The 27,869-nt window shown below is 38.7% G+C and overlaps 2 protein-coding genes across 8 annotated transcripts in view; one reads left to right on the forward strand and one right to left on the reverse strand.

The window, feature by feature from the left end:
• Positions 1-27,869, reverse strand: part of SYN2 (synapsin II) — a 434,891-nt gene that overhangs the window by 104,607 nt on the left and 302,415 nt on the right. For 5 of the 7 annotated variants that reach the window (XM_073352278.2, XM_073352279.2, XM_073352286.2 and 2 more), the window contains exon 6: positions 8,685-8,768. The exons of the other annotated variants lie outside the window; for them this stretch is intronic. In XM_073352278.2, coding sequence (XP_073208379.1) covers positions 8,685-8,768 — 84 coding nt within the window. The remainder of the gene's footprint in view (positions 1-8,684; positions 8,769-27,869) is intronic. 7 annotated transcript variants of the gene reach the window in all.
• Positions 1-27,869, forward strand: part of TIMP4 (TIMP metallopeptidase inhibitor 4) — a 51,328-nt gene that overhangs the window by 4,308 nt on the left and 19,151 nt on the right. The window contains exon 2 of the mRNA XM_073352287.1: positions 26,775-26,872. Coding sequence (XP_073208388.1) covers positions 26,775-26,872 — 98 coding nt within the window. The remainder of the gene's footprint in view (positions 1-26,774; positions 26,873-27,869) is intronic.

Here is a 27,869-nt window from a genome sequence, read left to right on the forward strand (position 1 = left end):
TTTATTGATTTAATGAAGAGTGACATGTCTCAAACTATAAAGGAAGCCTCATGGCTGAAGCTCAGCAGCACTTTGAGCCTGTTAAAATCCTTATAAGTTCATTGAGATCTGGCAATGCAAAGAAGTGTCAGATTAGACTAAATTATATTACATACAAATATAATGGTAAACATTTGACTTAAACCCACAAAAACTAAGTTTTGAAAGTCATCTCTGCCTAGAGATGTGCTAAATAGACATAGCCCAGATAGCTTTACTAAGTTGATGTGAAAATTTTCACCATTCTGTTTCTTTTGATTTTATCATCCCCATAAACTTTGCTTTTTATGAAGTGACTACAAAAATGTTCAGTTTTTTATTTAAATACATTCATTTGTACACTTTCAATGTGGAAAACAGCTCTTGAGAAAAAAACAGATCTATTTTGACTGGATGTAACTTATAGAATTGCAGAAATGTAGAACTGGAAGGGACCTCATGAGGTCATCAAGTCTAGCCCCCTGAGCTGAGGCAGAACCAAGTAAACCTTGACCATTCCTGGCAGATATCTGTCTAACCTGTTCTTAAAAACCTGCAGGATTCCACAACCTCCTCCTTCAATAACCTGTTGCAGAGCTTAGTTATCATTATAGTTAGAAAGATTTTCCCAATATCTAACCTACAGCTCCTTTGCTGCACAATTACTTCTTGTGCTACCCTCAGTGGACATGGAGGACAACTGATCACCATCTTCTTTGTAATAATCTTTTACATATTAAAAGGCTGTTATGTCCCCCCATCAGCTTTCTGTTCTCTAGACTAAACATGCCCAATTCTTTCAACCATTCCTCATAGCTCACATTTTCTAAACCTTTTATCATTTTTGTTACTCTCCTCTAGATTCTCCAATTTGTCCACATTTTTCTTAAAGTGTGGAACTGAAGACTTTACACAGAACTCCAGTTGCATCCTCACTAGTGCTGAGTAGAGCAGAATAATTACCTCCCGTGTCTTACCTACAACACTCCTGTCAGAAATATAGGCTAACACTTCATGTTTGGAGGAAAAATTGAGGAAATGAATTTAAAGTAGGTTTTATATGTTGTTAATATACTGTGCACCTCCACTCTACTCTTAATTCACCTCATGGTTTCTACATACTACAGCTCATATAGTCTTCCTGAGAACAGTGTGGATGAATTTACTAACCTGCTGATCCTGCAAACATTTAAGCCAGGTGAGTAGTCCCATTCTCTTCAGTAGGATTACTGATGTGGACAAAGTTAAGCATATACATAAGTGTTTGCAGGTTCATGGCCACTGTATCCACATGAGCTGTAATAGCTACACTAATAACAAGTGGAATTAAAAATCGATGGGCCAGGTTTTCCAGCCCCACTACTGCTTTGGCACTGTGCAGCAGATGTAATGCCAGTTTAGCCAGCTAGTGGAGGGTTCCCCACTGTGGAGGAATCCCCGAGGCACAGCCAGCCACTGTTGTGATTGATGCCCCGCCTCCAAATCTCCAGAAGGGCCAGAGCCAGAGAGGCATAAATTAGAATAACCGAAGGCTGTTCTAACTTAGGGCTTGAAACACTATAGCAGCACAGCTGTAGCACTTCAGTGCAGACACTACCTATGCCGATGGGAGGGGTCTCTTGGTAATCCACCCTCCCGAGAGGTGGTAGGTAGGTTGATGGAAGAATCCTTGCTCAGACTGTGGATTCTTTTACACCTGAGTGATGTAGCTGGATCAGCTTAACTTTTGTAGACCAGACCTCATGCTGTAGACTGGCCCAGCCTTCAGACCCTGGATCAAGAGCCACCTTTGTACTCTGCTAAACACAGTTCAGACAGTCTAGGATTCAGGCAAGACAACCTAATTATCTCAATTTTGGGGGTCTTTTAAGGCCTTTCTTTCCATAGCATGTATTAATGACTGATTATACTAGTCAGCAAATTGCAGAGCATTTATATTATTGCTCCTCTGCCAAATGGTAGCAGTTGTGATGGCTTTGCCAGTTAGCTTTCCTTTGGAGGAGAAATCAGTGACACCAGAGTCAGGATATGTTCTTAGTGCAACTTCTTTTATTAACTCTGCATACACCAGTCCTTGAACAAAGGGACTGGCCTATGCAGAGTTAATAAAAGAAGTTGCACTAAGAATATATCCTGACTCTGGTGTCACTGATTTCTCCTCCAAAGGAAAGCTAACTGGCAAAGCCATCACAACTGCTACCATTTGGCAGAGGAGCAATAATATAAATGCTCTGCAATTTGCTGACTAGTATAATCAGTCATTACTACATGCTATGGAAAAGAAAGGTCACAAACAGCATGCAAGTGATCTCCTCTGTCAGGGATCAGAACCTTAACATAATGCCTGGTTCCCAGGGAGCAATTCTGCTTCCAGAGTTGACACAGCTCAGAAGCATTAAGGGAGAAAGAAAACTCTTATTGCTTGCCACAGCTCCACTGCACTCTCCCACTCCCCAAGAAACTACAGTAAAAAACCAACACCACAGCATTTCTTCTAAAAACAGAAACTCACTCAAGAAAAACTTTTGAACCTATTTGTAACAGCACCATCTGGTGACTCCTCCGATAACAATATTTTCAAAGCACACTACAAATATTAACTAATGAAGCCCCTCAAAACCTGAGAGAGATAGAAAAGTATAGTTCACAAATGCCAGATAGGGAAACTCAGGTACAGCGAATATATTGACTTTCTTAGTCCCCTGAGTCAATGGATGAGACAGGATTAGAACACAGCCTAATGTTCAATACACTAATCCACAACGACTGAGAGTACAATATTGAAGCTATATAATCCTTAATACTGATAAAAAACGCCATATGCGAGTTGGTGGTATTATTATTAATATGTAATTAAATTTATTCAGATCTGGAGACTAAATTCATTGTCTGCTTGAGGGATTTAAATTATGCTCTTGGTGAAGATCTCAACCCAACCTTAACTATGCAGTTATTCCAGAACCATCATGATGCACAATATTAATGAATCTTATTCTCACCATACAATGTATTACCAAAATCATATACACAAAGGATGTATTTTCTTACATGCATATATACAAAAGATCCATACGGACTTCAGAGATCCCTTGTTATTCTTTCCTTTAAGCATGCTTTTATACATATGAATAATATTTTCAAACTAAAAAAGTCAATTATGCAAGTGCCCTACTTATTTCCAAGTAATGTTTACAAAATCCAAATACAGCATTGGGCCAAAGCAACCATGATTCTCTCACTGAGTGTTTGGCGTTTTGGAAACTGCTGCCGAAGCTACTCCCTGAATAAAGCTCCTATCAGAAAAGGGGGCATCAGTAAACACCTTTTCTACAATTCTTTTTAATCTCATAAAATCGTATTTGTTTGAAACCCCATCAATGGTGCAAATGTCTTATGTATTGCAATTAAACAGTCATAGTATAAATATTAAGGTCTTAGGCACCAATACCCACAAGCCTATATCTCTCAAAATGCTAAGAATGTAAATTATACTGCAGTGAATTGGCTCAGCCAAACCAAGTGCTGAGATGTTGTGCCTTTACTGACACACACACATTTTACACTCATTTATCCAGTTCCTCCCCACAACTGCAAGTGTGAGGTGGTCCAATTTGCACAGCTGCCTGAGCAACTGTAAAGTATGCAAATCTCTGTAGTCTGATTAGCTGAAAGTTATTCTGAGAGAATCAGAGCAAAGAGATTTGCAAAATTATTGTGCTGAAAGCCACAGAAGGGGAGTCTCTCTTTGTGAGGATCTTCTCATGGAGATTCCCCTATAGCATCACGTTGGGGCTATGTAGGATTTGTTTCCCCATGGTAAAGCCTGGAGGCCCTGCCCCAAATGTGGTGAATTTACCCTAATTTGTAGGAGGGGAGGAGAGGGGAGGAGTGTAGGGCTCCAACTGAGTCAGTCTGCCAGGATTCCCCTTACTTCCTTGGGATCAGTTAAATCAGGGGAACAGGCAATGGGGGGCTGGGGGGGACGGGACACGACGACTCTGCACAAAGATAATACAGACTGGGGCTGTATTTCTTTTCCAGATAAGTTTTGTGTGGACAGCAATAAGTACCCACATCTAGCCTTACCACTGAATATGCACTTCTCTTCATTGACCACCTAGTCTAAACTCCTTGTCCTTGCACTGACCCTTGGGTGGGAGTGGATGGGGTAGGCAGGTGCCCAAATGCGCCTTCCATGTGCAAGATGGTAGGTTTCCTGCACATGTAGATCTAGGGAGGTCCATATCTGGTTCATGGTTATTATACAAACCTCTCCACTTTGATTAGCTCTCAATCCCTATATTCAGAGTGGCTACTGCTCTCACAACTCCTCATTCTTTATGCCCACAAATATGGGCCCTAATTCTGCTACCTCCTCTTTCCTCTCACAGGCAGTGCCACTGACTCAAAAGGTCAGTGGAACTATTTGTGAGAGTAAGGAGGGAAGTAATTGAAACTATTCTTGTGAATAAGGACTGTTCACTTGAATAAAATCTGCAAGATGAAGCCACAACTGCTTCAGGTTCTTAGATACAAACAAACATTTTGAGAATGGTACTGCCTAAAAATTCCTCCAAATTTAGTTTTGGTGGCCAAATTTTTAACTTACTATTCAGCCCAGAAAAGCAAAGTTGTGAAAATTTCATAACACCAACACTAGCATGCAGTATGCAGAGAAAGAACAAGGAATAATTTCCTATCTACTAGAAACAGTGTCCTTTGGAAACCAGACATTTGTAAATGCACAGTCAATCTGTGGAATTCTTTGTCAGAGGATATTGTGAAGGCCAAGACTATAACAGGGTTCAAAAAAGAACTAGATAAATTCATGGAGGATAGGTCCATCAATGGCTATTAGCCAGGATGGGCAGGAAACCAAAACCACGCTCTGAAGTGTCCCTAGCCTCTGTTTGCCAGAACTTGGGAACGGGTGACAGAGAACAGATGATTTAATGATGGCCTGTTCTGTTAATTCTTTCTGAACCACATGGCACTGGCCACTGTCGGAAGACAGGATACTAGTCTAGATGGACCATTAGTCTGACCCAGTATGGCTGTTCTTATGTTCTATGTTCAAGCACTAAGTTCAGGTTTCACTTATTTTACTTGGAAAAGACGGTACCAACTGTAAAATATTTGGTTTTAGTCAGTATCAGAGCTAGTTGCATCATGAGTAAAATCAATTATAAGAAGAACCTAGCCGGTTTACAGATTTAAAATTAACTCCAGAGCAGTGACTCTTATTATTAGGTATATTTTAAATGAAGGGGGATAGGAAAATTTCAGGAAATCAGTTATATTTATAAACAAAGCATGTATTGCAGTATTATGGAACTATAAATAATGATTTATCTAAACATTCTACACATAAATGGTGTGGAAAGCAGAATGAAAGCTTAAAAATGTAAGGTCTAAACGTATATAAAACGTAAGATACATGAGGTAGCAGCAAATTCTTGAACCTACTAGATCCTGATTTAAATTCTCATCTTGTTTGTCCCATAAAAGGTAGTGTTTCTCCATAACCACAGCCCCTCCTGGATTCCAAAGGAAGGGATGTGTAGTTATGAATGGAAATCTATAATAAAAGGATATAGAGTAAAGAGTATCAAGGCAATGTTATTCTTCAGCTGAAATTGGACAGATGTTCATCACTGATCAAATGATGTGGTATTTGTGGGTTGTGAAGCAGAAAGAAATATTTCTTTAACATCAGTAGCAGCTGTAAAAACATTGCAGAAAAATAAAACTGACCTTGAACAACATTGGGAAGTTATTTTTCTATAATATTTATTTAAGTTAAAGTAAGAGTACTTGTACACATCTACTTTTTAAAAAATCAAAATCTCTCCCTGTTTCCATTTGAAAGTTTATAAAAATATAGATTTAAAGCCCTGATCCACATAAATTTCATTTATTCTGCTATCTACAAAAAATAATTTAACCTGGGGTCAGACTTGATAACAAATAGTTTAATCTGATAAACTCCCCCCTATAACATTGGTAGTTTCTCCTTCCCACTCTAAAAACACAAGTACTCAAAAACCCCTAAGTTAAACACATGCCTGAAATTTGTACAGGTAAGACTACATCTTGGTAAATTCCAGAGAGTAGAAGTGCTTTAGACTCAAATTAAGATTCCAATTAAATATAATTTTACAGAACAATTTAAAACATTTTCTAACTACATATGTACAAAGTACTAGCATAGTTGGAAAGAAAAGAAAAGAAAGAAAAGAAAAGAAAGTGTTATATAATGCAATTAGAACTGTCATGCTGAGTGGTGAAGCAAATTATCTTTGGCATTAGCTATATTCAACTAGAACATATCAATGTGTTTCTGTAATAAGGTGACTCTTCGGAATAAGATACTTATTACTGGTCAAAGGATTCTTGAATAAAAAAAAGAATGGTGCTGTTGCTTTATTCTAATTATAAACTGTAACAGAAAGGTCTTTGTACTACTGACTCACCATGGTAATTTGTAATAGCTGGCATCATTGTGGTGCCTTCTACTGGTCGGCATGCCAAATCTGTTCAAAAATGTTCCCTATCTTGTTTCTCTTGCAACTACAGTCTACAGGCTTCTACTACAAATCCTTCCCTGACCTCAGGGGGTATAGGCCTGCCTGTGGGAGCTAAAGGTCCTAGGGTTCTCCCTCTAATGCCACAAGTTTGTGGTTCAAATTGGTGATTGTGGTGTCCATTAGTTTGTGACCCCCAAATTCTTTACATATTGGTTCCTATTTGCTAGACCCAAATAAAAGCTCTTCTGCGCTCCTTCTAATGTTTGAGGTGTACAGTCCCCCCATTTTATTTTATTCCTTTCTTATCCATCTGTCCATGTTTTCTTGGTAATGTTGTATTTGGAGTCCACCTTAAGTTTAGACTTTAGTGTCTCAGTAGAATTTTCACTTGGTTTGAGCCCTGTTAGTGTTTTGAAGTCCCTCTTTTTAAATTCCATTTGGAATTCCCTGAATCCAGATGATACATTTTCACTTCTAAGGATTACACTTGTAAATGCAATATAATAGCCACTGAATGCTAACCACTCTAGTCCCACTCCCTGGGGATGCAGTATCAAGCAACTATATGTGCCTATATTATTCTCAAGAGGCTGCCTTCCAAAGGATAAAAGTTTACTGTTACTATAGCTAATATGAAATTCTCCTTTCGCCCAAGTGATAGAGACCAGTATTTATGGACTCAAAGGTTATGAGGTCACTGGGTTTTATTTGTGGTGTTCCATATATGTGATTCAGCTTGGCTAGTTATTTTGCTGATTGCTATAAGCTTTTGTCACTGGGGTAGCCACTAACTTTAAAGAATATTCAAATACAAAACAAGAAGAAAATAAACAATTACATCCTAAATAATAAAATACCTCTTGCACTGAATGTTGCTTGATTCTGGCTCTATTAGGCTCCCAAGCAGGGTGAATTTTAATGATGGAGATCCTCAATTCAGAAAGCCATCCTACTGGACATGAAGAGTGAGATTTTCTGAAGTCTCAGCAATAGCCTAATTCTGCTCCCATTTAATTCCATTTGGCTTCAACAGGAACAGAATTAGGTCAACACTGAGCAGTTTCGAAAATCCCAGCTGAAGTCTTCATACTTCATTTTGGGATGAAACTGCTTCCCTGCTGATCTTAATTGATTTAATGATCTATAAATTGATAAGTGTGCTCTCTATAAACCACATCCCAGGCTATGCAGGTGCTATGCAGATCATTCATTAGTATCTTGCTGTGTAACCCAAAGAGAACAGTATGTATGTTCAGAGACTTGAGTACTAATTCTATGTTTTCATTCCCACAAGAATCACAAAAGATGATCTAGAGCTTCTGCACATACTTCGAGATGAGCCCAGTGTAGACTCAATTGCTGTACTGAAGGTTGGAATTAAGAAATATCTGCATGATTATTGAGAGGTCCACAATAGAGAAAAATGGTTGTAGTGTCCTCACTGGCTGCAGAAAAAACTTTAGGTCATTGATACTACTTGGGAATACAGAAATAATCTTGGATCTACTGTGATCATAAAGTTATGAAATATTTTGACAAAAGTTGAGTATATGCACTCAGTACATGATGCAGACACAGCCTCCACCTTTTCCTACAAATCCTGTAGCCATGAATCCATTACAGACTATACCTAAATTGTGATCTATTATATCAGTATAAATTGAGAGCCACTCCTCTGAATTAAAGATGTGGCACCTTATTTTATTTGAACTGCAATGTCTACATATTTGTGTCTATGAAAGATAAACAGAAATAATATATGGTGGCTATAAATACAGTTTACACAAACTCATGAGTTAAAATGGATGATAGCCCTTGAAATTTTAGAATACTAAAATATTGTATGTAGTTAGCATTCAAAGAGATTTAAATTCCTTACTGTAGTTTTCCAAAGAAGAATGCTAACTGTTTTTCGGAATTTATGGTAGTGATGACCATCAGACTTTGATCAGTAATTACTAATTGGGAGGTATTTCCTTGCTGTTAATGACTAGCTGGAAGATCTGAAGGCCCATGGTGAAGCTGAGGAGCCTTTAATGCAGCTGGTCACTAACTGACAGGAGATGCCAACTTAGAGGTCACTATTGCTATTTTAAATTTTTGAAAATATGGAACAATGTGAAAGAAAAGAGGAGTTACCTGTTGTGTTGAAATATCAGAAGCTGAACTGCACATTGCCATGGATACACTGATCTGTTTACAGCATTTTTCTTTTCCTAGCAGCTAAAGAACAGTACAATAACCAGAAAGTGAGATTCTCTCGCAAAATTACAGTAGACTCATAAAATTTATGTTGAAATTCTCAAAAGTCATAATTAATTTTAAGATCCCAAGTTGGTGCACCTAGAGCCTAATTTCCTATGTGCCCATAACATCAAGTGAAGTCAATAGGAAATGGAGGTACTCAGGGCAAATGAAAATTAACTCCTAGGTGTTTAAAGTTGGGCTGATAATTGAGACAACTCCAAAATAAGCCATTTTTTGAAAATGTAAGGTAGAGTCTAGACCATCTTAAAGGAATGTATGTGAAGTAGGACTAGCATTTTAAGAATCCTTTCTGCAGGCAGACAAGCAAAGGAGGAGGATGGAGAACAGTGTAAATGGGAATTTGCAATCACAAATAATCCCATTTCCCTGGGTTTGGGGGATGCAAGTCCCTTGGCTTGAACAGAGAAATTGGAATTTAAACAGTGTTACAGTTGTTGCTTTGGGAGACATGAGATGCATTTCAGGATGATGGTAAAATATTGTACCAAAATAAGCCTTAGAGTACTGGCTCCAAGATTTTAGGCTTCATGACTTTGTTCCATTAAAAAGACAAAGAAACGGTCCCTTCCTTGAATAGCATGCACTTGCAGAATTAGTGTGTGAAAATGTCTGCAACATGAAAAATTTTCACAATTACAATATTTGCATGCACACATAGAGATTCTATCTGCTGTTAGGTGAACAACTGCTCATCTTGCACACACAAATGTGCATGTATATGCGTGGATTGGAGGCCTTTACATTTTCTGTTTAATTTTCCTGCCTTCTGCTGACTTAAGGCAGAGCTTTAAAATAATTCAAATGTGAATTAATTGGGTAGTTACCAAAAGGAAAGTGGAACATATAAAAATTAAATGATGCAAAAACAAAATAAAATCTTCAGTCTCATCAAAAATGAAATCTTATCTAATCCACCATCTATTCAGGAAAATATTTTAGTATCTGGAAAAGCAGAGGTTAGTATTTTTACACTGTTTTGTTTTATTTTAATAGAGAAAATGTTTCTAATTTAATCTCCCTAAACAAGTCCCGGTATATCTCCCCTTTTCTGCCTCTTTGGATGAGACACCAAGCTTTAAAAGATTTCCTTCTAATGCTTGCATTTGGATCCTTGGATAGTTCTAGTGTCTTCTGTGTTGGCAGAATTACAGATATCTTTGGGCCTGAACCAAGGTTATGATGCTGCTGTGCTGCTCCGTGCTTCTGAATGCTGTTGCTTTTCTCTTCTTCTTCATTTGAAAATTCCTGACAATTTTTACTCTTTATACTCTTTAGGGTGGCTATTTAGTAATTATATGAATAGATTATATGAATGTGTGAAAAAGTAATTTATTGGTTTCTTAGGACTTCTTCACTGGTAAAACACAAAGCTTAAAACAACCGTATTAGGCAAATAAGTGAAAAGTTAACTTTGAAAAGTGGCTAGTCTGCATGCACTAAAACTGCTTCTGAGAGTTTGGAATAAGATTTTTACTACTAATATTTTACACATTTTTATTAAGCTTTTGTACTCATACAGTACTAAAGTGACTAAAATGATCTAAGCACATCTTCTACAGAGGTTATTAGAATTTCTTGAAACAAGCCATTGACCTCTTGTGTGGCAATTTATCTGTACTTTAATGGAGCGATCCTCATTTTCTGACTTACATTGAGGGAACCCATTCACAAACCCTAAAAAAGGTAAAATAATAACAAAGATCTGGTTTCAAATAGCAAAAGCAATGCAGTTTAGTGTGTGCACTTTTGTCCTTTCATAACACAGCAAATATGGAGCCCTAATGTCCAAACCTTTACGCCCTGAGTTGTCCTACTGGCTTCCATAGACTTACTTACAAGAGGGAGGAATGCTATTCAGAAGAGTAAGAATTTGCAGGATTGGGATCATAGTATGCAGAATCACTCACTGCTGGACCCACCTTATGGTATCTAGGTGCAAAAGGTGAAGTAAAGATGGAGTTTGATCCCTCAGTCTGGATTTCAAGGCATTTATGGCAGACTCCTGGCATTACTTTAACATAGCTTAGAATCACAGAATACCAGGGTTGGAAGGGACCTCAGGAGGTCATCTAGTCCAACCCCCTGCTCAAAGCAGGACCAATCCCCAATTTCTGCTCCAGAACTCTAAATGGCTCCCTCAAGGATTGAACTCACAACCCTGGGTTTAGCAGGCCAATGCTCAAACCACTGAACTTTCCCTCTCCCCCCGTGAATATGGTAGATGAAGCCCGTTCTGCTTGTCAACTTTAGTTATTTTGCATTCTAGTTGTCTACACTTGAATTCTTGGCCAGTTAGAGATAAATGTTTGATTTAAATTGGCATTGACTAGGAAGAACTCCTGTACTTGCTTATGCTGAACAAACTACTTTGAAAGTTAGGAATTCAATATGAAGCAGTCCCTGGGACATAAGAAGGGACAAAATACAAAGTTCCTTTCTTGTCTTGGCTCAATCTCTTCTCTTCTTTCTCATACATTTGATCCTTTGCACTGGTTCCCCCTGAGAGTAGAATTGGGACACTGTCAAAAACTTCATTACTAGAATCACGAGGGGTTCCGTTCTCCCATCACTGGATACTAGTAATGGGAGTTACTGGATCTGGCTATACTAGCTACTAAAGGAAGTAGACAGTACCAGGATGTTAAAAATTCCTTCCCTTTGTTATTTTAATAGTAGGAGTGAAGACTAAAGATAATCCCACTTTGCTTTGGCTCTCAATGTTTGTTAACAGACATTAATTCTTGGGAGGGACAGACAAGGTGGGTGAGGTAATATCTTTTATTGGACCAACTTCTGTCTCTAATATTCTGGGACTGACATAGCTACAACTACATTGCATACATTAATTCTTGGTTTAGTATTGTTCTGACTTTAATGCAACCAGTGGCATTAGCATACTGTCCTTAGTGTGCTGTGTGGTGGGGGTCTATAAGTAATTCCTTCCCATATATCTATTAAAAGTAATTCAACAGATTTCAAATAAATCAACAGGATTATGTCATTAATCTATCAATGTATCACTGAAGCTTTCATTATGACAAAGAATGCAAAAGAAAATAAAATCTCTCTTTTACAGGTGTATTATATACAGTTAACTCACAGAATGTTTTGCCCTTAACAACAGGGGGGCAGATTTTCAGGTGATGTAAACTGCCATAGTTCCATTGTCAATGGAGCTATGATAATTTATACCAGCTAATGATCTTTTCCAGGAATTTTTATTCCTGTGCAGACAACTAATTAGGAAAAGTAACCCCTTGAAAACATACATCATTCCTAAGGAAAGGTAGAGATAAAAATATATATTCTTAAGAGAAGAGGGAAAATCAGCATCCTCTAATCTTCTGATAAAGGAGGAAAAACAGCAAACTGTTCTAGTATGCCATCAGACACCAACAGAGGAGCAGTTTTTACATAGCCACCCTCATTAACTAGAGTTTGCATATTCTGGAAACACATTTTAGTTTACAGTCTGATATATAATTGAAATTGCCTCAGAACCTGGAACTGCTTAAACTCCAAACTAGAGAGTTGAATTTTCATTCCTTCTGCTGTATGTAATTTCAATGAATGCATGGTTCACATGTTTGTGCATGTACTTCCAGGTCCTGGAATGGCACTCCTCCACCTATAGATTATACCTACCAACATAGAGCTAAAACTAGTCAGAATACAGGTCAAATTAATACTATCTTTGCAGCATTAATCTGTGCTTATTTTATAGATACGTAACAAGCTGCTTTGTCTCTAATGTTAAGCCATTAATGCAATTTCAAGATCAGAAGATTAATTTGTTGTTGATCTTCATGAAATGAGAGGGAATTAGAATATTTATTTAAAATGAGAAAATCTATGTTGTTCTTCAACTTAATTACAATTAAACTGTAATTTACTCAGATGAGAATGTTTAAATTTCTTTCACCCAGCATATTTTTTGTATGCCAAGTGATTGCTTGCCTTCAGATGAGCTACATTATTTCACTCAATCATTCAAAGCAATTTAACATTGTGCTCTGCTCCCAAGTCTACTTCCATTCAGAAAATATAGCATAAATATAAAATATCCTTAAAATTAATCAATTTCAGTAGGGGAGACATAATTCTCATGAGAACTATATATCAGTTTAACTATAAAGCAATAAGATGAAGAAGAAAAAAAGAAAATGAATAAAAATTTCATAGTTTAGGAGATCAAAAGCTCTTCCTTAAAAGTTGCAGAAGTGGTATCTCAAGTGATTGCGAGTTTCTGGAATATCAAAGACACATGAACAGGGCCCCTACTGTTGGCAGCCCTTCATGAAGGCTGCCTCCCTTTGACTTTTCAATGATCAGTATTGTGATTACAGTCTTCCCAGAACTATATGATTTATTCTGATGGGCATACTGAAATATATGTAGAAGTTGGATGCCTTCTAAGCTACTGTGGCTTCCATGAAAGGCAGCTGAATTTCTGAGATAAGCTTCAGTAGACTGAGACAAAAACTAAGGACCTAGAACAAATAAAGATGGATGATCAGTCTCTGAGAATACTAGAGGCCATTAAGATTTGAAAAATTTATTCTTCAGCTGTGCAAGTAAAATGGAGCTGATGTATAAATGTTGATTAAGGGTCTTGATTGTGTGGTGAGAAGACACATAATTTATTCCTTTCCAAAGAACTGAGTAGTTTTAAATAAGTGAAAAAGATTGTCTTTTGAATTGTGTGAAAATTACATTGTTCCCACTGAAATGAAAGTGAAAACAAAGGGTGTACAGGTATGTAATCGTGATACAATCCAATTTGTTACATTACCACTAACATAGACTTAGTTTTAGTGTCTATTATTAGAGCTGAATATCTATCATTTTAACATTCATAGCCATTTACTTTCAAATACATGAGTATATAATTTTATCTTGTATTTTAATTCTCTTCATATAAGAATTGCCAAACTAATCTAAGAATTACAGGAAAAAGTCACTTCTGGCTCAGAATTCAAATGTCATCTTTCTCATTTGGACACAGTGAAACACATTTTTCATGAAGGTAAGGGTAGATCAATACAAGAGGTGAGGAATTTATAATGGCAGTGCTGACAGACTCTTAACTACATCCTTGTACACATGGCATTACATTTCATTTTAATTTATTTCTCCAGTGCTGAATAATAGTCTATAAGTTCATTAGAATTCAAGGCACTTCATAGTGATGTACCCACTCAATTTATCTGCTTTTGTCTCATACCATATCACCCCTTCCACTCTTACAATGATGACAGCCATGTGTGCTTCTCCTACAAATGTATTTAGATGCTTCCTTTCATGCTGTCTCTTACCCCAGAATGTGCTCTTCAACCTGTCCATAAGACACTTACCTGTCATCCCTCAAAACCCTCCCAAAGAACCACTTCTTCCATGACATCTACAATAAACTGGCTAATTAACAGTGGCTTGGTTGAGGTGACAGATATGAGGAGAGAAAGAAAAAGGTAGGGCCAAATTTTCAATAGTATTCAGTTCTTATTTAGGAACCTACATGGAATGGCTAGATATTCTCTCAATATGTGCACTGTGCTTTTTTTGAAAATCTAGCCCTTAATGTGTATATACAATGTGTACAATATATATATTAATATACATCTACAACTCTCTCTATTCTACCTGTTGTAAGGCAAAAAAATAAAAATGCAACTATGGATGTATCCATCACTCTAATCACTTCGTAATTTGCACCCCACTTTTCCTCCCTAGATGTGTCTTTGATCTTCTTAGATTGCAAGTTTTTTGTGGCAGGATTGCCTCTTATATATGTATGTACAGCACCTTGTAGAATGGGACCCCAATCTTGGTTGGTGTTCAAACACTCTTGCAGTAAAAATAGTAGTAACAACTAGCATCATACTGGAGAAAAATGGTTTAGTGGAATATGTTTTTGCAATTCTGTTGGACAAAGGCTGATTAAAAGTAGTGATGAGTGAACCTCAAAATATTCAGATTTTGAGTTTTGTTAGTTAAGTATCCCAAAGTCTGGCTAGTTAGCTAAAACTTATGAGAACTACCCCTCTGGAGCCTACAAATCAAGTGCTGAAATTTTTCATGACAAGAGACTTTTTCCTGATATGTTGGTATTTCTAGTTCTGGTCCCAGACAGAGCCCAGAAATTCAAATAAAGTGTTTTCTAAAAAAGAGTCTTATAATCCGGACATTTCTGAACAAACCGCTCGTTTTATTCTAGCTGGTTCACCCATCCCTAGCTGAAAGTGCATTCAGCAGAAGGAATGGAAAACTAAGTCTCAAGTTCGGACATTAAGCATTTACCATTTTCTGGGGCAGTTTCAATTATTTAAAATCCCAGATTGTAAACTAAGACAGAAGATAAACAGAATGTGTTTCCATAATATGGAGACTGTATTTCATCATGCTAAGACACATAGGGAACCTGTGAAAAGCTATGCTCCATGCTACACAGGGGATACTAATTCCCAGGACAGACCCCAGCAACACTACTTCTTCCCCACACAGCAGAATTGCTGTGGTTCTGCCTCATCTATGGTCCTCTGTGCCTCTAGAAGGACTTACAAGCAGGACTTGCTCCCTATGTGAACAAAAAATGGTTCAGAAACCTCCACTTAGAAGATCTTACTGTCCTGTTCAGCAACTCTGGTATTGTTTCTGAAGCACTGGATCTCATGAAAATCAGGCTTTGTGCTCTGAGCTCCGTCTCTCTAAACTCTGATATATTAATCTACGAATCTTGGATGATACAGTATTTTATCACTGAAAGAATTAACTATACAATTTGCATAATTAGCACAGCCAATGTTTTGAATGGGATTCCATTCATCACTGTAACGACGCTTGACTCTGTAGTTCAAAGAAATTAATACAAATAGCTAAGCAGAAATTGGAATAGAAATCTGTACCACTTTATGGACGAAAGCCCTTATTATTACAGTTTCAATTAACCAGTGCTTAGATCAATGGATCTTTCTATTATCACAGGACAGATACCTCTACTACTCTTCAAAATGCCTTTCTACAAACTGGGAAGAAGGGACAATGGAATATTCTTCTGTGTCCTGGAAACCATTCAACATGAGTTAGGGGAATTCTGAACTAAAACCAGCTTGTATTCCAGTTTAATTTCTCCTGTAGAGTAATATAATGTGATGTTGGTATACATGGAAACTTCTTGACATCATTAAGCAGTTTGTAAGTGATTGGGCCCTAAGATATCTTGGGAGAGATTTCCCAGGCACAAATGGAAGTTAGGTACCTACCTGCCCTTTGTGCCTTTGAAAATCTTCCTCTTTATTAGTTATTTTATGTCAGCACCAGCGAAGTACAGAATAAACCAATATAAATCCTTAATAAAGCAGTGTTAAACTTAGTGCTCCACATGGCTGTATGTCACTGCACTACAGAAGCCTGTGGTTATATTTGTACAATGTGGATGGAATGTTTTTAGCCAGTTACAGCATTTAAATAAGCTGAATATTTGTAATTCAAATCCTAGATCCTTCACTACACTGGTTCATGGAGCTGTTGGCAATCCTTTTTTTAAATCACCTGATTTAGGAGAACAGCTCATAAGTTTGTAAGTGTTATATTACTAGATCACCCCTTTAGTTAACTGCCTTTTCAGTTAATAGATAACTATACATTATAGGAGAGAACACTGAAAACAGGAGAGAGAGCAAGCTAAGAGCACTTAATACCCTTGAAGTTTACCTTGTACAAGGCAGTTATTTTGTTCATCTATGGTCTATAAATATCAAGACTGTACAAACACAGAATATTTTTTTTTCCAAACCTGCCTACCCAGATGGGAACTTGCCAGAAATTAATTGCTATCAGACCAACAGAGAATAGGAAGGTTTCAGAGTAACAGCAGTGTTAGTCTGTATTCGCAAAAAGAAAAGGAGGACTTGTGGCACCTTAGAGACTAAGCAATTTATTTGAGCATAAGCTTTCGTGAGCTACAGTTCACTTCATCGGATGCATACTGTGGAAAGTATAAAAGATCTTTTTATACACACAAAGCATGAAAAAATGGGTGTTTACCACTACAAAAGGTTTTCTCTCCCCCCACCCCACTCTCCTGCTGATAACAGCTTATCTAAAGTGATCACTCTCCTTACAATGTGTATGATAATCAAGTTCGCCTAATAACATCAGCCACACTATCAGAGGCTCGTTCACCTGCACATCCACCAATGTGATATATGCCATCATGTGCCAGCAATGCCCCTCTGCCATGTACATTGGTCAAACTGGACAGTCTCTACGTAAAAGAATAAATGGACACAAATCAGATGTCAAGAATTATAACATTCATAAACCAGTCGGAGAACACTTCAATCTCTCTGGTCACGCGATTACAGACATGAAAGTTGCGATGTTACAACAGAAAAACTTCAAAACCAGACTCCAGCGAGAGACTGTTGAATTGGAATTCATTTGCAAATTGGATACAATTAACTTAGGCTTGAATAGAGACTGGGAGTGGCTAAGTCATTATGCCAGGTAACCTATTTCCCCTTGTTTTTTCCTACCCCCTCTTCCCCCCTCCTCAGACGTTCTTGTTAAACCCTGGATTTGTGCTGGAAATGGCCCACCTTGACTATCATACACATTGTAAGGAGAGTGATCACTTTAGATAAGCTATTACCAACAGGAGAGTGGGTTTGTGTCTGTGTGTGTGTGTGGGGGGGGAAGAAAACCTGGATTTGTGCTGGAAATGGCCCAACTTGATTATCATACACATTGTAAGGAGAGTGATCACTTTAGATAAGCTGTTACCAGCAGGAGAGTGGAGTGGGGGGAGAGAAAACCTTTTGTAGTGGTAAACACCCATTTTTTCATGCTTTGTGTGTATAAAAAGATCTTCTGTACTTTCCACAGTATGCATCCGATGAAGTGAGCTGTAGCTCACGAAAGCTTATGCTCAAATAAATTGGTTAGTCTCTAAGGTGCCACAAGTACTCCTTTTCTTTTAGAGAATAGGAAGAGGTTTAAATGGAAGTAAGTGTGACAGCCACAGAATATTAATTAGAAACTGTTGTCACTGCAAGATGTATTTGGGAGGATCAACATCTAAAAGCAACACCAACTGGAAATATATAGACATACAGACCACAACAGCTTTATCTTCTATCCATTTACAATTTTTGCTGAAAGCTAAAGAAAAGACAGTATGTCAATATACAAAACCCATTGTAATGGTGTTGAGTAAAATTGTGTCAGAAGCTCTAGAACATTTTACTATCGTGTACTGAAAATAACATAGCTTTGAAATGTACTTTGTCTCATATATGGGGAAAATACTTTACTTATTATATATTTATTCAGACCAGTCTGGATGTATGTGTTCTTGATTACACTGTCACTGTAAATGAGCCAGTTTTGGAAAATAAACTCCACTAAGTTCAAACACATGTCACTTATTGAAATTACCAATTAACTAGGATGAACAACAGAGGGCCATTTCCTTCTTCCTGCAATTTTTCAGCAATAACCAAGTTAATCTGCACAAAGTCCAACTCAGTTTCCTCTTTTGAAGGACTAATAATATAGTTTTGTCATGTATGTACCACATGTTGGCCCAGCAATCAAGGGGTTAATTTAGGCACTGTCAGCCAATGCCAATGGATGACTGGGCATCAAAATAGCAGATGAAATTCAATGTTGATAAATGCAAAGTAATGCACACTGAAAAACATAATCCTAACTATACATAAAAAATAACAGCTAATGTAGATCCTACCACTCAAGGAAGAGCTTTGAGTCATTATGGATAGTTCTCTGAAAACATCCACTCAATATGCAGCGGCAGTTAAAAAACCTAACAGAATATTAGGAAATGGATATATAAAACGACAGAAAATATAATGCCACTATATTAATCCACCACTATATAAATCCAGAGTACACCCACACCTGGAATACTGTGTGCAGTTCTTATCACCTTATCTCAAACAAGATACATTAGAATAGGAAAAAGTACAGAGAAGGGCAACAAAAATGATTAAGGGTATGGAACAGCTTCCATGTAAGGAGAGATTAAAAAGAGTGGGACTTTTCAGCTTTGAAAAGAGTTGACTAAGGGGGGAAAGCACCTAGCATTGGCCACTGTGAGACGGCAGGATACTGGACTAGATGGATCATTGGTCTGACCCACTATAGCAGGGGTGGGCAAACTTTTTGGCTTGAGGGCCACATCTGGGTACGAAAATTGTATGGTGGGCCATGAATACTCATGAAATTGGGGTGCAGGAAGGGATGAGGGCTCTAGCTGGGTGTGTGGGCTCTGAGGTAGAGCTGGAAATGAGGGTTTGGGGTGCAGGAGGGTGCTCTGGGCTGGGACCAACGGGTTCGGAGGGCAGGAGGGGGATCATGCCTAGGGCATGGGGTTGAGGCATGGGAGGGAGTCAGGGGTGCAGTCTCAGGGTGGCGCTTACCTCAAGCAGCTGGCAGAAGCAGCAGCATGTCCCCCCTCCAGCTCCTATGTGGAGGTGCATCCAGGCAGCTCTGCACACTGCCCTGCCCGCAGGCGCTGCCCCTGCAGCTCCCATTGGCTGTTGTTCCCAGCCAATGGGAGCTACAGGGGCGGCGCTTGGGGTTGGTGCAGCATGCGGAGCCCCTTGGCTCACCCTACGCGTAGGAGCCGGAGGGGGAACATGCCGCTCCTTCCTGGAGCCACACAGAGCCATGGCACGTGAGGCGTGGGGCAAGTCCCTGACCCCGCTCCCCGGCTGGAGCTCAAGGGCCAGATTAAAATGTCTGAAGGGCCAGATGTGGCCCCTGGGCCGTAGTTTGCCCACCCCCGCACTATAGCCATTCTTATGTAATGCTGATTGGCAACCTGACAGCAGCTCAGAGAAAAAAAGGACTGGGAGACAGAGGGGCAGGGTGGAGCGAGCACGCTGGAGAAGGGAACTCCTGCCTGCAAGCTGCTGAAAAGTCACTCAGAGACAGCACCCTAGAAGATGATGACTGGACCAGTGGGCTGAAGAGCCTACAGAAATCAGGGGGAGGTAGGAAGGAGCTCAGGACATGGCTGGAGTCGTCAAATCCTGATTCAGCTTGTCTAGCTTAGGAGCCCTGAGCTGGAACGCAATGGAGCGGGTGGGCCTGGGCTCCTGTGCTAGCTCCCTGAGGCACTTAAGAACAGAGGGGGTTTTCAGACCCCCTGGGCACCAGGAATTGACTAACAGCCTTGCCAAACTGAGTGGACGCAGGTGCAATGCTCCACCTGGCCAGAACGGGTGCTGTTGCAGCTGACACCCCAGTTCACAAGGTAAGACAGTTTTGTGGAGTATAATACAGTGATTCAGAGGTTTACATTGAAGAGAAATATTACCTAAACTAGCGTTGCCAGATGTCAGTCTTCACAGAACATCCATGAGAGAGTCAAAAGTTAACTATTTAATTAAAGTTAGTAAAAAGATATTTAGTATATTATAAATAGCAAATTAGAACTCAGACTTTTATACAAGTATGATTTTTTTTATCTTGTGAGGCAATAAGGGAAGCATGGAGCAGAAGCAGCATGGTAAGAGATTTTCATTAATATTTGGGAAAGAAGGAATACAAATATTTTTAACATTTACCTAAAAATACAACCAAATGTACATAGCAACATTCATCCTAAAATATTACAAACTGATTTAAAAAGCCATATGGAAAACATTTCACCCACAAGTGAAATTCATTCTTCTCCAAGTTGGAATGTGGTGCTATTTAACATCACACATCAACACTACCTCACAGTAAGATCCTAGTGAACCAAGCACAAGTCTGGGACCCAGGAACGTCTGAGTTCCAACTTGGACGCCTCAGCTGACTCCATGTATGGGGCTGGAGCATTTTAGCCACTTTTCATCTCAGTTTCCCCATCTATAAAGGGTGGGTAAGAATCATTTATTTTATAGGGCTGTTATGAAGCCTGCTGTTTGTATAGCACTTACCATGAAAAGTGCTAAGTACTATTTCTACAGTGGCAAGGTAGGAAAGAATTTATAAATCAAACAACATATTCAATGCAAAAGGCAGAAGGAACTTTAGGTAGATTGCGTATAGCCCTTGTGTATTAACTTCAAACACATTCACATACCTAGATTCTTCATAAGGAACCAATCACGATATGACAGGGAAAGTGGCACTACTATTATAAAACAACACAGTAGCGACTGTTTCAAGGTATATGGAGGAGAGAAGAAACCAAGTCAGTAGTGCTACAGTTGAAACCACTTTTTAAACAGAACTACAGACATGGGGGAATCACATGTTATAAACTTCTTCTGCACCGGGAGTGGAGAAGTAGGATTGCGTAAGCCAAAGAATGCTAAACCAGGAAGTGCTTGTGGTTAAAAACAGAAGTAACTGCATGAATAAGAGGTTTTCCCAGACAACTAGACGACACTCATTGAAAAAATTAATTTAAAGGAAAGAAAAAAAGAAAAACAGGAAGAGCTGGAAGGGCCAGACAAATTTTTGTGTGTGTTTGAATCAGACTCGAAGAAAAACTACTCCAGTTCCAGACTTTCTTTAACATGCATCATTTATTTCCCTTAAAACGTCAAGTTAGACTCCCTTCAGCGTCATAAGTTAAAAGGCAAGATTCTTTCTCTAAAAACTTAAGTCCACTAAACATGGACTGTTTTCCCCTTAACTTTAACACCCAGAATAATGGGTAAATGATAGAAAAAAGTTGCACTTCCTGCCACGTATAAATCCAGGGGCCCCTTTTGAGACAATTATAGATTTTGTGTATGTGTGTGTTCCTCACACAGAGTAACAAGTATAGCTTAATAAATAATTTAAAAAGCTTCTATTTCCACAGGAGAACAAAGGAGAATGTATCTTTAGCAAAAGTTTTATTACATACAAATACTGTGTGTTATTTCAGAATTATGGAGCTACCCTCAATTGCAGACCCCTAGTGTCCTCCTCTATATCCAGTGAGCTCTTTTTTGTGATACCTTTTCTTTTAATAAGCAGTGTTAGTGAGGACGCCTAAACCTGATTCTGATTTAGACCTTTTCCACAATACAGTAAGAATTAATGCACACCATCTACAAGTACTTTTTATGACAGGTTTCAGAGTAGCTGCCGTGTTAGTCTGTATCTGCAAAAAGAACAGGAGTACTTGTGGCACCTTAGAGACTAACAAATTTATTAGAGCATAAGCTTTCATGGGCTAAAGCCCACTTCATCAGATGCATAGAATGGAACATATAGTAAGAAGATTTCTATATATACGTACAGATAAGTTGGAAGTTGCCATACAAACTGAGAGAGGCTAATTAGTTAAGATGAAATATCAGCAGGAGAAAAAAACTTTTGTAGTGATAATCAAGATGGCCCATTTAGACAGTTGACAAGAAGGTGTGACGATTCTTAACTTAGGGAAATAGATTCAATATGTGTAATGACCCAGCCACTCCCAGTCTCTATTCAAACCCAAGTTAATGGTATCTAGTTTGCATATTAATTCAAGCTCAGCAGTTTTTCGTTGGAACCTGTTTTTGAAGCTTTTCTGTTGCAAAATTGCCACCCTTAAATCTTTTACTGAGTGGCCAGAGAGGTTGAAGTGTTCTCCTACCAGTTTTTGAATAGTATGATTCCTGATGTCAGATTTGTGTCCGTTTATTCTTTTGCATAGAGACTGTCCGTTTTGGCCAATATACATGGCAGAGGGGCATTGCTGGCACATGATGGCATATACATGGGTAGATGTGCAGGTGAATGAGCCCCTGATGGCGTGGCTAATGTGATTAGGTCCTATGATGGTGTCACTTAAATAAATATGTGGACAGAGTTGGCATCAGGCTTTGTTGCAAGGATAGATTCCTGGGTTAGTGTTTTTGTTATGTGGTTGCTGGAGAGTATTTGCTTCAGGTTGGGGGGCTGTCTATAAGCGAGGACTGGTCTGTCTCCCAAGATCTGTGAGAGTGAGGGATCATTTTTCAGGATAGGTTGTAAATCTTTGATGATGCGCTGGAGAGGTTTTAGTTGGGGGCTGAAGGTGACAGTTTGTGGCATTCTGCTATTTTCTTTGTTGGGCCTGTCCTGTAGTAGGTGACTTCTGGGTACTCTTCTTGCTCTGTCAATCTGTTTTTTCACTTCAGCAGGTGGGTATTGTAGTTTTAAGAATGCTTGATAGAGATCTGGTAGGTGTTTGTCTCTGTCTGAGGGATTGGAGCAAATGTGGTTGTATCTTAGAGCTTGGGTGTAGACAATGGATCGTGTGGTGTGTCCTGGATGGAAGCTGGAGGCATGTAGGTAAGTACAGCGGTCACTAGGTTTCCGTAATAGGGTGGTGTTTATGTGACCATCGCTTATTAGCACAGTAGTGTCCAGGAAATGGACTGCTTGTGTGGATTGGTCTAGGCTGAGGTTGATGGTGGGATGGAAATTGTTGAACTTTTTATGTGGAAGTATATTAAAGCACTTAAAATCTGCATTAATAAGTGGGTGTATAACTCATTTGTAGATGATTTCTCGTCTACAGTTTAGAAGAAGCTGAACCATGGAATTTGCTACTCACACGTGAAGAACCCATTCCTTTCTATCCAGCTCATTTTCTAAGCCTACTATGCTTCCTTCTAGGATCTAGGAGCACTGTACCACTCCATGCAAGGATTCATGCTCAGAAGCTGCAGCCATCTGTATTGTGTTGATTAATGCATCCATTTTTCTCTGCAAATAAGCAGGAAATGAAAATTGCCTATCATTAGCTGAGGCTGACCTCTATATTGCTCTAAAGAAAACAACCTGGTTTTTATTATAGGCTTTCACGTCTTTTTTTCCTTTAGAAATGGGTTTAAGCCACCATATACAGAGTATGTTTTCACCGTTTACTTTCTAGAGGAAGGCATGATTCTTGTTTAACTAGTTATGATTAAAAGCATTTCTACTTTAAAAGTGTTACACAAACTAATTTCATTTTTCGCAGATCTAATTTTTGAGAGACCTTTCCCTACTCTAACTTGTTGACTATGATTTTTCTGAGTGCATTGAAAATATTTAAGTGTCATGTCAATGCTGCTAGCTTATTAAAAAAAAAAGACATAAGAATAGCCATACTGGGTCAGACTAACAGTCCAGCTAGCCTGTATCCTGTCTCTGACAATGGCCACTGCCAGATGCTTTACAGGGAATGAAGAAAACAGAGCAATTTCGAGTGATCCATCCCCTGTCATACAGTTTCAGCTTCTGGCAGCTGGAGATTTAGGGATACCTGGAGCATGGCGTTGTGTCTCTGACCATACTGGCTTATAGCCATTTATGGACCTGTTCTCCATGAATTTATCTAATTCTTTTTTTAACTCAATTATACTTTTGGCCTTCACAACATCCCCTGACAGTGAGTTTCACAGGTTGACGGTGGGTTGTGTGAAGAAGTGCTTCCTTTTGTTTGTTTTAAACCTGCTACTTATTAATATCATTGGGTGACCCTTAGTTCCTGTGTTATGTGAAGGAGTAAATAACACTTCCTTATTCACATTCTCCATACTATTCCTGATTTGACAGCCCTCTGTCATATCTCCTCACCCCCACCCCCAGTTGTCTCTTTTCTAAGATGAACAGTCCCAATCTATTTAATCTCTCATATGGACACTGTTCCATAACCCTAACCATTCTTATTGCCCTTCTCTGCACCTTCTGCAACTCTAATATATCTTTTTTGAGATGGGTGACCAGAACTGCATGCATTATTTAAGGTGTGGGCATTCTATGGATTTCTATAGTGACATGGTATTTTCTGTTTTATCTATACCTTTTCTAATGGTTCCTAAAATTGCTAGCTTTTTAGACTGCCACTGCACATTGAACAGATATTTTCAGAGAACTATCCACAATGACTCCAAGATCTCTTTCTTAAATAGTAACAGCTAAGTTAGATCCCATTATTTTGTATATACACTTGGGATTATTTTTCCTCTTTCAATGCTAAAAATAAAACAAATGAACAAACAGAACCATGAAAGGTGTCTGAAAGCTGTTTCCACAGTTAGTAAGTACTGAAGGACAAATTCTGGCATCGAACATGAATGCCCAAAATGGCACAACCAGGACAGGAAGTGTGTAGCAGAACACCTCCTCCATGACTCTGTAGTTCCCCACTACAGATTCAGAGACACCACTCTACAGATCCATCACTGACTGCTCCACCTATGGAAGAGGTCATATAGATGGGGTTAGAGCTGTGGCTGTGATCTGTGCTTTGGAATGCCCATATCTCCTGACTGTTAGGATCCATGCACTACCTCTCCACACTAATTACTCTTCCTCTTCACAGGAATAGCCTGCAAAGGGCATGTGGGACTGTGGCCAGACAGAATTGGGGACAAATTAATACCCTTATTAATATTAATTAATTCTTATTTTGGGGGCAAAAGCACAAAGTGTAAGATTTTGGCCCCAATGTATTATTCTTAACACAGTATTAGGCCTGGTCTACACCTAAAATTTAGGTCAACCTGCCTACATCACTCAGGGGCGAGAGGCATAGTTAAGCCGACCTGGGATGTAGAATTCTGTCACCCTAACTACACCTCTTGAGGGGGTGGATTTACTACAGTGACGGAAACAACGTTCCAGTGCTGTAGCAAGTGTCTACACTTCAGTGGTGTAGCCACAGCGACACAGCTGTGCTGCTGTAGTGGAGACATATCCTAATACTCTGTGCCTAATATTCCACCCTTTTACCTAATATTTTTAGAAAATCTGGTTAGATAGGGAAAAATGACACACTTTTAACCAACAATCAGAAAGATATTTCAGTTTCTGTGTAATATGTCTGGTTGATTAGAATGGCATTCCAAAGCCTTCCTGGAGCGTTTTAAGAGGTTTGAGATAACATAGGAGTTTTCTGCATGAGACTATACTGTTCCTGATAACAAGTAGGAAAATGAAACATTCTGTGAGGAAAAGACAAATGAGCAAGACTGGAACATGATAAAAACTGTAGGCAAAATGCCCCTGCTGCAAGCTCGAAAGGAGGATTGTACCTGCTGTAGCAACACAGAGGAGAGTGCAGCATGAACACTCCTGTGGAGCCAGACACCACACTTTGAGAAGTTCTCTCCTCATTAGGCTCATTCACATACTGACTGATTATTTATAGTACACGTTAGCTAAATGTTTCTTTCTTGATTATAAAGATTGAAATAAATAATTTCCCCTCTGCACAAAGCAGCTAAAACAGAGAAGACATCACTAAAGGCAATACTAGAAGTAACTCATTTACACTGTTTAATAAAAGTTACATATGGAATCTGAGAAATAGCTATTGAGGTGCAGCTACTTGCCATCACAAGAGATGTAACTTTGATGCCTGACCTCATCTTCTTCTCTTTCTAATTTTCTACACGGTATTCATATTTCTATCTTGCCTGCCATGGTCTTACTGAATGCTGACTCTGGTCCATTTCATTGCTACTCTGTATTTCAGGGGCCCAACGCAAAACACTTTGAAGTCAATGGGAGTTGAATCAGGCCTGCAGATTAATCAAAGCTCACTAGTGGATTTAGACAACCAATTCTCATTTAGCTAATGTTTGTCTCAACAGAGATTTTCAAAAGAGCTGAGCAGCTACCAATTCCTACTTAGGCACCAAAATGAAGTGGCTCATTGGGAGCTGCTGGGTACTGAATCCTTTTGAAAATCTGGCCTGAAATCTACACCAGAAAATTTCAGAACCATATGATATATTTTGGTTCGTTGAAAATGATGTAGTATTTACATGGCAGGTTATGCCCTGTATCGTTTTTATTTTTTCAGGAGTTAACTCAGTCTTGAACAATCTTGTACTAACAAGCTTTAAATGCTACTGAACATTTTCTAATGTCCAATAGAAAAACATAGCAATCTGTTACAATTATTTTAATAAATGGAAAAATGTAACATATAGTACTGATGGAAAAGTCAGGCATATGCTTCTTTGCAAATAAAATCTTTTTCCCCCCTTGCAGTGATTCGTGCAAAAATATCCAGTGAAAAGGTGGTTCCTGCCAGTGATGACCCACTTGACACTCACAAAATGATCCGGTATGAAATCAAACAAATAAAGGTACATGGAATCACTTGGTTATTTTGACATTCAATACTGCTGACTAATGTACCAGGGCATGAACCAGCTCATGCTGATGTCAATGACAAATTTCCCTTGAATTGGGAGTAGGATCTGGTTGGCCTGCAGCTCTTTTTTTCTATTCATGAATTATTTACCAACAGGCTGATTTTGATAAATGTATTTGTTATTCATAATTGTTTGATGAATACTGTATGTAAACATATTTTAACCTATGGATTATTTGAAAACTATTCATTATGCATCTTTGATTATTTTCTGCCTGAGGTGTATGTTTAGTCACCTAAGTGTCAGGGCATTATTTCTACGTTCTGATTGGAAGACACAAAACTTAACAAACAGGCAGGCACTTACAGCAGGAATAGCAAAAACCCTTGATCACATGTGAACAGTGGTATTTGCAGAAAAATCAGCCACCCCCCCCCCCAGATATTTCTACAAAATCCCACCTGTATGAATGTTCTAAGGAAAGCAAACAAAAAGTGGGAGTGCACAAAATCCAAAAGTGATTCAAACCTGGGGAAAACGTTCACAAAAAAGTTTTTCCTACTATTTGTCCAGCTCTACTCACAGGATACATTCATTAATGCACTCTTACATGGACAGATCTTGGTCCAAATGGAGTCATTGACAAATTCACTGATGTCAATAAGACTATGATTTGGCTATACCCTGAACAAAAAAATTGTACTCTGAATCCTTCATTTTAAAGAAAAATATACTGTTTTTCTTTTTGGTGAGTGGAAGTAGAAAGATGGGTGACCACACTTTTTAAAATTGGTTACTGTTAGTCTCTTCCGGAATCTATTTTTGGAAGAGCAAACATGACAAATACAAGGCCACGTCTACACTACCTGCCGGATCGGTGGGTAGTGATCGATCTATTGGGGATCGATTTATCTCGTCTAGTGTAGACGCAATAAATTGATCCCCGATCGCTCTGCCATCGACTCTGGAACTCCACCACTGCAAGAGG

The sequence above is a fragment of the Lepidochelys kempii genome, chromosome 7 (assembly GCF_965140285.1).
Source record: "Lepidochelys kempii isolate rLepKem1 chromosome 7, rLepKem1.hap1, whole genome shotgun sequence".
Taxonomy (NCBI): Eukaryota; Metazoa; Chordata; order Testudines; family Cheloniidae; genus Lepidochelys; species Lepidochelys kempii.